The sequence below is a fragment of the Rana temporaria genome, chromosome 3, assembly GCF_905171775.1.
Source record: "Rana temporaria chromosome 3, aRanTem1.1, whole genome shotgun sequence".
Lineage (NCBI taxonomy): Eukaryota > Metazoa > Chordata > Amphibia > Anura > Ranidae > Rana > Rana temporaria.
In genome coordinates, this window is record NC_053491.1 from 121236809 (window position 1) to 121247709 (window position 10901).

At 46.2% G+C, this 10901-nt stretch overlaps 1 protein-coding gene across 1 annotated transcript; it reads right to left on the reverse strand.

Annotated features, from left to right (window-relative positions):
* Positions 1-1104: 1104 nt before the first annotated feature.
* Positions 1105-2228, reverse strand: LOC120930308 (ADP-ribosylation factor-like). Its single transcript, XM_040341522.1, has one exon. It carries the CDS (start codon positions 2049-2051, stop codon positions 1485-1487), a length of 567 nt encoding a protein of 188 aa, XP_040197456.1. The 5' UTR covers positions 2052-2228; the 3' UTR covers positions 1105-1484.
* Between the last annotated feature and the right edge of the window lie 8673 nt (positions 2229-10901).

Below are 10901 nucleotides of genomic sequence, written 5' to 3' on the forward strand. Positions count from 1 at the left end.
TTGGCAGAGCCAGCTGCATGACACCAATAATCTTTTTAGCTGTCTGTAAGGGGGCTTTCTTCCCATTAGCTAACAAGGTAAAGTGCATTTTTCCCCATTGACCCCAATTCATTCGTTTTAGCAAAGGTTCCCCAAAAATTACAAAATAATTTCAAGGGATCCTCTATGGCAGGGGTCTCCAAACTTTCTAAGCAAAGGGCCAATTTACTGTCCTTCAGGCTTTAGGGGGGCCGGACTCTGCTTAGTAGGTGCAGAAAATGCCCTGGGATCAGTGCCCCATCGTTGGTTTCAATGGAAGAAATAGTGCTTTATTGTTGAGATCAATAAGAAGACTAGTGCCCAATTATTGGTTTCAGTAGGGGGAATGGCGCCCCATCATTGGTGTCAGTAGGGGGAATGGCGCCCCATCATTGGTGTCAGTAGGGGGAATGGCGCCCCATCATTGGTGTCAGTAGAGGGAATGGCGCCCCATCATTGGTGTCAGTAGGGGGAATGGCACCCCATCATTGGTGTCAGTAGGGGAAATGGCGCCCCATCATCGGTGTCAGTAGGGGGAATGGCGCCCCATCATTGATGTCAGTAGGGGGAATGGCGCCCCATCATTGGTGTCAGTAGGGGGAATGGCGCCCCATCATTGGTGTCAGTAGGGGGAATGGCGCCCCATCATTGGTGTCAGTAGGGGGAATGGCGCCCCATCATTGGTGTCAGTAGGGGGGAATGGCGCCCCATCATTGGTGTCAGTAGGGGGAATGGCGCCCCATCATTGGTGTCAGTAGGGGGAATGGCGCCCCATCATTGGTGTCAGTAGAGGGAATGGCGCCCCATCATTGGTGTCAGTAGGGGGAATGGCACCCCATCATTGGTGTCAGTAGGGGAAATGGCGCCCCATCATCGGTGTCAGTAGGGGGAATGGCGCCCCATCATTGATGTCAGTAGGGGGAATGGCGCCCCATCATTGGTGTCAGTAGGGGGAATGGCGCCCCATCATTGGTGTCAGTAGGGGGAATGGCGCCCCATCATTGGTGTCAGTAGGGGGAATGGCGCCCCATCATTGGTGTCAGTAGGGGGGAATGGCGCCCCATCATTGGTGTCAGTAGGGGGAATGGCGCCCCATCATTGGTGTCAGTTGGGAGAATAGTACCCCAAAGGGTCAGATAAAGGCAAGAAAAGTGCCACATCCAGCCCACAGTTTGAAGACCACTGCTCTATGGTAAAAAAATGAGAAAGGCGGATTTAGCATGACAGTTATTTACACGTTTAACCTAATAATGCTTTAAGGGCACATTCACAAGAAGGATGTTGTATCATAAAAAAAAAAGCAGCAGTCTTTCCAGTTCTTACAAATGACAAAGCTTTAAAGACAGTTGTCATGGATCTGTATGGCCACCGGGCTCTTTTAATCTACCTGCAGCAATTAGCACGTCTTCCCATCGCTTGGCCAGCTGAATTTTTGGGCAAATATTTACAGAAATAGGTAACGTTCCTTAGGACATAGTTATTCCACGTTTCTTAATCATGACAGAAAGTGTACTTAGGGCTTCTTGTAGTCCATCACCAGACATGGCAGAACATCCAAGTATTTCCCAGGCATGTCCAGTCCACTTATCCAACTCCAACTCCAACGCCAGGTCAGACGGTTGTTTTGTATCTTGCAGATCTTGCTTGTTGGCAAGTATAATAAATGGCACGCCTTCCATGTCAGTCTCTCCTAAGATCGTATGCAAAAGTTGTTTGGCATCTGCGTGTCTTTCTCTATCCTTGCAGTCCACCACAAACATCATACCTTGTGTATTCGCAAAATAATGCTTGTAGAAAAGCCACGTTTCAGGATTTAAACTAACATCCCACACCGTGAAAGAAACTCCATTGATAGGGTCCAGAGTCTCTACATTGAATCCAGCCGTTGAGATGGTGGTGACTTTTTCCTTCAGCTTTAGTTGGTAAAGGGTGGTGGTTTTGCCAGAGTGATCAAGACCAAGGAGGAGAACACGAGCCCTCACAGGGTACAATGCAGAAAGGCATATCTTCACCTTGCTAATCAGACTGCCCATGATTGAATCCTATAAAGCTGGCACAAACAGCGGGCAAAATATAATATTTCCTGGTTTAGGAAAATGAATGAATGATCCTGTTGATGTGTGATATAATGTGAAGTATCACCTCTCAAACAAATGAACTGCAGCACAGCCCACAATCATCTGAATGGCAGTATTGTGTTCCTTTGCGCAACTCCTTGCCCTTTTGAACATTAAAATGTTGTTTTGCTGGTTTCTAGCTTTGCATGCACTTCCTATTGGTTGTCATTCTTCATTGTATTTCTGGAATTGTCTGAAGCTCAGGTTTCAGATTAGATGGTTCCATGCTAGATTTCATGCTGATTGTATCTTGTGTAAAAAAATGTTGTAGTTCTAATGCCGCGTACACACCATCACTTTATGTGATGAAAAAAAATGACGTTTTTAAAAACGTCACTTTAATTGACTGTGTGTGGGGGAAAACGTTGTTTTATGTCTTGTAAAAAACGACCAAAAAAAATTGAAGCATGCTTCAATTTTATGTGTCGTTTTTCAAAAGTGCACTTTTTACTTCACAGAAATTGACCGTGTGTAGCAAAAAACGTTGTTTTCTAAGACGTTTTTTCATCCACGCATGCCCAGAAGCTACTTATGAAACGAGCTTCAATGGTAAAACGTGGTGGAACGTAACCTCACTTTGCAAGATCATTGTGAGAAAACAATGGTGTGTAGGCAACTTCGTCTTTGAAAATTGAAGTTTCAAAAACGTCATTTTTTACTTCACAGAAAGTGTCGTTTTTTTTCATCACATAAAGTGATGGTGTGTACGCGGCATTAGGGTTTCGACACTTTTAGACATTTCGCATTATATCATTATAACAGGTTTGTAAACAATTGGGCTGGATTCAAGAAGCAATTGCGCCTGTGTAACCATAGTTACACAGGCGCAATTGCTTACTTGCCCCGGCGTAACGAATGCTCCTGACTCAGGAACCTCGTTACGCCGACTGCAGCCTAAGATATGCGCGGCATAAGGCTCTTATGCCCGCATATCTTAGGCTGCATTCTTGCGATGGCCGCTAGGTGGCGTTCCCGCTGTTCTCAGCGTATAGTATGCAAATTGCATACTAACGCCGATTCACAACGTTACGCGAGCCCTGCGTACGCAGTTTACGTCGTTTCCGTACGGCGTCTTTCGCGTAAGGCTGCCCCTGCTATTAGCAGCCAATGTTACGTATACCCGTCGTTCCCGCGTCGCGAAATTTCAAATTTACGTCGTTTGCGTAAGTGAATCGTGAATGGCGCTGGACGCCATTCACGTTCACTTTGAAGCAAATGACGTCCTTGCGACGTCATTTGCCGCAATGCACGTCGGGAAAGTTTCCCGACGGAGCATGCGCTTTACGATCGGCGCGGGAACCCGCCTAATTTAAATGATTCCCGCCCCCGGCGGGATCATTTACATTGCGCGCGCTTACGCCGGGCAATTTTGCCGGCGCGCCCTCGCAATTTAGGAAGCTACTGCTCCGTGAATCGAGGGCAGCGCAAAATATTTGCATGGGCGCAGGGCAAAATCGTTGCCCTGTGCCTCAGCAAATAAAGCTCAAGTCGTACCTGAATCTGGGCCATTGTGAATTTAAGGCTTTATTGGGAAAAAAAAAGAGTAACTAATAATATACAGTAGTAATTTGCATACATAAAAAAAAAAATCCCCTGTAAAGCAATGGCATAATGTGCTGGTATGCATTGCATACTAGCACATTATGAAATACTTACCTTAGAACAAAGTCCTCCAGCGGCTGATAGGGTTTCCATCTTATAGAGAAAGGAAGTCACCGCTTAAGGTAGAACATGCAAATAATGAACCTCTTCACCGAATCTGAAGCCCCGGGTGCTGGCAATGCATGTAACAGTACAAATGAACGAGGATATCTGGACAGCCGCACTCCAAAAAATATTGCTTTTTATTGTTAAAACAGGATCACAGGATACATGCCACAGCAAACAGGGTACAAGCTAAGGTTTTCCATCTTCCCCTAGTCTTTGATCTGGGTTCACAAGCTCCTGCTGTATTAATGGCTGAAGCTGCAATGACATCACTCCTGCGCATGTCTAATGCTACGTTTCCACTGAGCGGATCGGTTCGGTACGGTTCGGTACGGTACGCTATTTTGGGTGTTTCCATTATGAAAGCGTGCCATAAAACCGAACCGTACCGCACCATTCAGGGTCCTGCTTCTCATGTGGGTCCATAGAAAATGGAACGGTACGGTTAGGGCGGAGCTACTGGCGTCACACAGTACTTTCCACTGATTGGTGGTCAGAAAACATCAATGCTGACGTCAAAGCAAAGCGCCAAACAATCACCACGTCGCCTTATTAGTCCATATAAAGGAGAAGGATGCCAGCAAACAACAGCAGGGTCTGGTTATCTGAGGAACTATCTACGTTCTTAGCAATCATCGGCGATGGCGTTATTCAGAGTGAGCTTGATGGATCAGTGAGAAATGAAAAGGTCTATAAAGATATTTCTCAGCGGATGGCAGCCGAGGGATTTGAACGGACGTCGGGCCAGTGTAGGGCAAAGCTTAAAAAGCTTATGCACAATATAAAAAAATTAAGGACGCCAACAGCCGTAGTGGAAACTGTCCAACTGCTTGGAGGTGGTACGACGCCATGGACGCCATTTACGGTCATCGGCCAGCAAACCAAGGCAGGGAGGGAGGTCTGGACTCTGCAACTGTAATTCTCGAATCTATGGTAGACCCCTTTGGTAAGTTTTTTTTTTTTTTTAAAACTTGGCATAGGATATCGCTCTGCTTACCATTTAAAATATAATATCTAACCATATGTTTATTTTCAGAAACAGTTGATGGACTCTCCACTGATGCATCAAACTTATCAGAAGATGGACCTTCAATGTCTTTCAGCAGCAACAGCAGCAGTATTTCCTCAAGCCAACCACAGAGTAGCCAACCACAGAGTAGCCAACCACAGAGTAGCCAACTACAGAGTACTCCCAATGCACCAAGGCACAATGGTAAGACATGATGATAATAAAGTAATTTTTAACTGCATTTTCTTAAACTAAAACAGCAGTGGGGCAGATGTGCAGGAGGTACAGTGTTGGAATAGATAAGAAGGGGGAGATCAGCTGTGGGGGAGATGTGCAGGAGGTACAGTGTTGGAATAGATAAGAAGGGGGAGATCAGCTGTGGGGGAGATGTGCATGAGGTACAGTGGTGGAAGGGGGGGACCAGCTGTGGGGGAGATGTGCAGGAGGTACAGTGGTTGAATAGATGAGGAGGGGGAGATCAGCTGTGGGGGAGATGTGCATGAGGTACAGTGGTGGAAGAGATGAGAAGGGGGGGATTAGCAGGAGGTACAGTGGTAGAAGAGATGAGAAGGGGGTTCAGCAGTGGGCAGATGAGCAGTGCTGTGTATTGGTGTAGCAGATGAGCGGGGGGAACAGAGGTGTGGCAGTGAATCAGTGTGGTACAGTCTAGTGGGGCAGATGAGAAAGGAGCTTACAGTATTGGTTTGGCAGATGTTACCAAAAGCAATATTTAGGTCTTTTGTATATTACAGGTGAAAGGAGAAGGTTCCAGTTGGATCTGCGCACAGTTATGGAGGATATGCGGGCAGCAGAAGAAAGGCAGCTGGAAAGAATGGATAACCTTTCTGAGAGGCGGTTTCAAGCACTACGTCAGGATGCACAGGAAGCTATGCGCCAGGAGGCAGAAATTGCCCGGCAGCAGATGGAGCAGTTGGCTACCTTCAACCAGGCCTTCCTCGGTGTCCTTGGTCAGCTTGTTCAAGTGATTGGAGCCAATCGTCAACCCAGGTCACCACCCAGACATTAGTGCCTTTCATGCAGCACAGGACCTGTACCCATGTTTACGTTTAAAAATAAAGTGGGTTTTAAAGGTTAGATTTTTTTTTTAATAGGCTCCTTTGAGCCATCAGCGATCACACAAGATTGGACACATTTGCTCCTTGCTGCACATGGCTTTCTTTGTGCTGCTGCTCTGATTCCCTTCTGCCTCCTTTGCGTTATCACCCCCCTTGGACGGTGGAGCCTGGATTTCAACAAAGGGCACCCCCGATCGCTTAATTTCTTCTCATTTTTGCATTGTAGATGTAATTGCGAATATACTTGGCATTTTTGGTTTACCTTTTCCTTTAATTTCCTTTTTAGATGTTTTTTTTCTTGGTCTGAATTTCTCACTTCCTGTTCCTTCTCAGTAAACCTGACAACATCATCTGAGCTGTGTTTAGTCAGTCAGCACAGCTTATTGAACAGCTTACTAAGGAGGAACAGGAAGTGAGAAATTCATACAAAGAAAACAAAAAAAAAACATTTATTGGTAGTGAAATTGAAGAAAAAAACTACAATGCAATAGCTTAGGGATATGCAATTAGTGGATATCCAACTGTTTCAGAACTACGATTCCCATGTGGCATAGCAAGACTCTGACAGTCACAAGCATGACACCCAGAGGCAAAAGCATGATGGGACTTGTAGTTCTGCAAAACAGCTGGATTTCCGCTAATTGCGTATCCCTGCACTAGCTTAATAAAAAACAAACCTTTACAAGCTCTTTATTGTAAACAATGTTTCTACATTATCAAAATTTTGCTTTTACAAAATATGTATGAAGATGATTTTTTTTGTGGAATAAAAAACAAGAACGACTTCTCTGAGTATGTCTGATTTTATTTAGCATTTAGCAAAAAGTAATTAAAGATTTTAATTATTCACGGTAACAACGTTAACGTTAAGGTGCCTCATCAGAGCCTGACGTATTTCGCTGCACTCTTCTTCCATATCCTGTGCTGCTATTACTGGTACTGGCTCTTCTGGAGATGTATTCCAATCCTGGTCAAAGTCTTCTCCATGGCTTTCACAAAGATTGTGAAGAGTACAGCACGTTAGGACCATGGATTTTGTAAGTTGAATGTCACTGTCATTCCTCTTCATAAGACACCTCCATCTACCCTTTAGTCTTCCAAACGCATTTTCCACTACAACACGTGCCCTGGATGTTTTCTTGTTGTAGATTTGCTGCTCTGTTGTTAGGCGCCCATTGTCAGAAAATGGTTTCAGGAGCCAATTTTGTAAAGGATAGGCAGAGTCCCCAAGCACATAATAGCCAACATTCACCCCACAAATGTTCTTAGTGCTAACAGGATACAGGCCTCCCTGGCCAACCCAATCCCAAAATGTTGACAATCGGAGAACCCGAGCATCATGCAAACTCCCAGGCTTTCCTACATTCACATTCCAGAATAGTCCCTTGCCATCCACTACTCCCTGGAGGACGATGGAATGCCAGCCTTTTCGGTTGAAGTAGTCAGTGTGGTATTCTTGTGGTGCTATTATTGGTATGTGTGAGCCATCAATAGCACCAACACACTGTGGAAGGCCCCACCTGTTCTCAAAGAACTCAGCCATGTCTTTGAGCTTTTCCCTGTTAGGAAAATGAACAATTTCAGGAGCTAGCAATGTGCACACAGCCTTACAGAAGTCCTGCACACACCGGCACACTGATGATTTGCTGACACCAAAAAGATGACCTATACTCCTATATTCACTGTTGGTAGCCAGCTTCCACAGTGCAATGGCAATTCTTTTCCTTACAGGCAAACAGGCTCTGAAGTTGGTGCTTTTCTTTTCCATCACTGGACGTAGCTTGGCACAAAGGAATGAGAAGGTTTCCTCTGACATCCTTAAATTCTGCACCCACTGTCTGTGGGTGAATCCTGGGACGGTCACATTCCACCACTCATTGGCACGAGGGAATGCCCAAATCACTGGTCGGCGGCGCTGCTTTGCCAAAAGGAGAAGCATCTGTAAAAAATGCAGTGTGTCAGTGTGTATAGGTCAGTGTGTGTGTGTGTGTGTGTGTCTCAGTGTGTGTGTGTGTATAGGTCAGTGTGTGTCAGTGTGTGTGTGTCAGTGTGTGTATAGGTCAGTGTGTGTGTGTGTGTCAGTGTGTGTATAGGTCAGTGTGTGTGTGTGTGTCAGTGTGTGTGTATAGGTCAGTGTGTGTGTGTGTGTGTGTGTGTGTGTGTGTCTCAGTGTGTGTGTGTGTATAGGTCAGTGTGTGTCAGTGTGTGTGTGTCAGTGTGTGTATAGGTCAGTGTGTGTGTGTGTGTCAGTGTGTGTATAGGTCAGTGTGTGTGTGTGTCAGTGTGTGTGTATAGGTCAGTGTGTGTGTGTGTGTGTGTGTGTCAGTGTGTGTGTGTGTGTATAGGTCAGTGTGTGTCAGTGTGTGTGTGTCAGTGTGTGTATAGGTCAGTGTGTGTGTCTGTGTGTCAGTGTGTGTATAGGTCAGTGTGTGTCAGTGTGTGTGTGTATAGGTCAGTGTGTGTCAGTGTGTGTGTGTCAGTGTGTGTATAGGTCAGTGTGTGTGTGTGTGTGTCAGTGTGTGTATGTGTCAGTGTGTGTGTGTATAGGTCAGTGTGTGTCAGTGTGTGTGTGTATAGGTCAGTGTGTGTCAGTGTGTGTGTGTCAGTGTGTGTATAGGTCAGTGTGTGTGTGTGTGTGTCAGTGTGTGTATAGGTCAGTGTGTGTCAGTGTGTGTGTGTATAGGTCAGTGTGTGTCAGTGTGTGTGTGTGTATAGGTCAGTGTGTGTCAGTGTGTGTGTAGGTCAGTGTGTGTTTCAGTGTGTCAGTGTATGTGTGTGTGTGTGTGTTTCAGGTAAGTCAGTCAGTTGTGCTTACCCTATAGCGCTGCCGTCTTTGTCTTAGCAGCACAAATGTATACTTCTCCTCCCGGCTACACATCCAAGCTAAAAGTTTTCTTCTCTTTTCGGCTGTGTTTCTCATTGCCGCTCGCAACCTTCTCTCATACAGTGCGGTATGAATTTTGCCTATAAAGAACCAAAAGGCTAGCAGAGAAAAGACGAGCTGCTGAATGACCTCCATTGTTGTTGTTGTTGTTTGGCTGACGCTGAGTGACGCTGCATCACGTTTCTCGTCGCACTAGTGTGACATCATGAGAGGCATTTTTTCTAAAACCTGTATGGCCCTGGCGGTCCGATATGCAGTGGAAACGCTCACCAGAATAGACCGGACCATTCAAACCCGTTCCATTCTAAACGACCCGAACCGATCCGCTCAGTGGAAACGTAGCATAAGGGAGCCCCGGCCCTGACATGAAGCTCTGATGGTACGGCATGGGTACGCCATCTCTTCAGAGTGCATGTGCCAGTGATGTCACCAGCTGTACCCCATGTGAATATCTCCTAAACAGTGCAAGTTTAGGAGATATTTACTGTACCTACAGATAAGCCTTATTATAGGATTACCTGTAGCACAGTGGTGTAGTGGTTAGCACTTTCACCTAGCAGCAAAAGGGTCGCTGGTTCAAATCCTGACCAAGACACCATCTGGAAAACCGGGAAAACCGGTCGTGTGTACAGGGCATGACACTTGTAAAAGTGTCTAAAGCGTGAACACATAGGTTAGCATGGGGAGAAGTTTAGAGGCAGGGGAAAAAAAGCTCTCGGTGCCCCTAGAACCAGCTTCAAAAATGTGTGCATGGGGTCTAATTGTGTCCTGTCCTCCTGTAGACAGGTGCAATCTGCTGTCTCCACTGCAGGTGACGTGCAGAGGGAGAGGAAGTCATGAGGAACATGGTTTCTCTATGTTTCCTCAGTCACTGTAGCAGCCATTTTAAGTGTGGCAGAGTCTATTTAAAACCCTGGCCCTTGAGTAGTACAGGGAAAGGTACCCCGCTTGTGAGGGACAGTAGTAGTGATAGGGAAAGGTTCCTGACGAGGAGGGAAAGCATGCACGCTGCACCCCACCTACACCGAGGGTGACCACATTTCCAAACTACCATTCAGGGACACCCGCCTTCCCAAAAATCAGCTTGTGGTGTAACAAATCACAGCACAGTGATTGGACACAAGAGGCGGGATTTAAGATTTCTCAAATCACAAGCAGGGGGCGGGGACTGTGCTCCTTCAGGCATTCCCGGCCAGGACAAGTACTGTAAGTGAGTATAGCGGTGTTGTGGCGGCCTTTTATGTGGGAATTGGATTGGCCGGGGGGGGGGGGGGGGCTGTGTCAGTTTCATTCTGGGACACTGTATTGTCCTGGAATGAAGGTACCCGGGACAGACCTGCAAAATGCGGGACTGTCCCGGGCAATCCGGGACACGTGGTCACCCTACCTACACCCCATTTATGCAGTCTTTGCAGAACATTCTGGCTTTCAAAGTCTGAGATGTGCAATTTCCATCTATAGGGTTGCTCCTTTGCGGTCCCAAGGTGCCACGCTGACATGCGTGCTCCTGGCTGGGACAGAATCTTGATGTCCTTGTGACTCTGTTGCCACTATGGCTGACATCTTTTTCTGGTCTTCTTTTAGGTCCATACTTTTTAGCAGAGCTTTTTTTCTCAGAAAATAGGTACAGGAACTCAACCACAACCCGTTCAGATTTCACAAACAGTAGAAGGGTCTTAAAGGGGCATTAAATACCATAATTGCATTACATACAGAGTGCAGAGTTCAGGGGGTTACACACAGAGTGCAGAGCTGTCACTTGTAAACACAGAAACCAGACTTCTGTGTTTACAAGTGATTGTGGTGAGCAGGCACCAAAGGGTCTGAGCCAGAGGTGGTGGAACTGAGTTCCCCCAAGTTCCCCCTGAAAAAAAGCCCTGCTTTTTAGCCTTCCTTATTGGCCTGCCAGGGATGATGTAACACCCATATAGTACATGCTAAAGGGAGTTACTTCATCCAGGCACCTACAGCATGCCAACATTGTACAATGTGCAATGCATGTGCAGGGAAGACCAGAGCATTTATGGCAAAAGAAAAATGCAGAGCCTCTTCAGCCATAGGCGCTTACCTGCTAGCAATTTATAAAAAAC

Bases quoted from the DNA above. Each gene is read 5' to 3' on its own strand.
- LOC120930308 (XM_040341522.1), bottom strand. From the start codon at position 2,051: ATGGGCAGTCTGATTAGCAAGGTGAAGATATGCCTTTCTGCATTGTAC.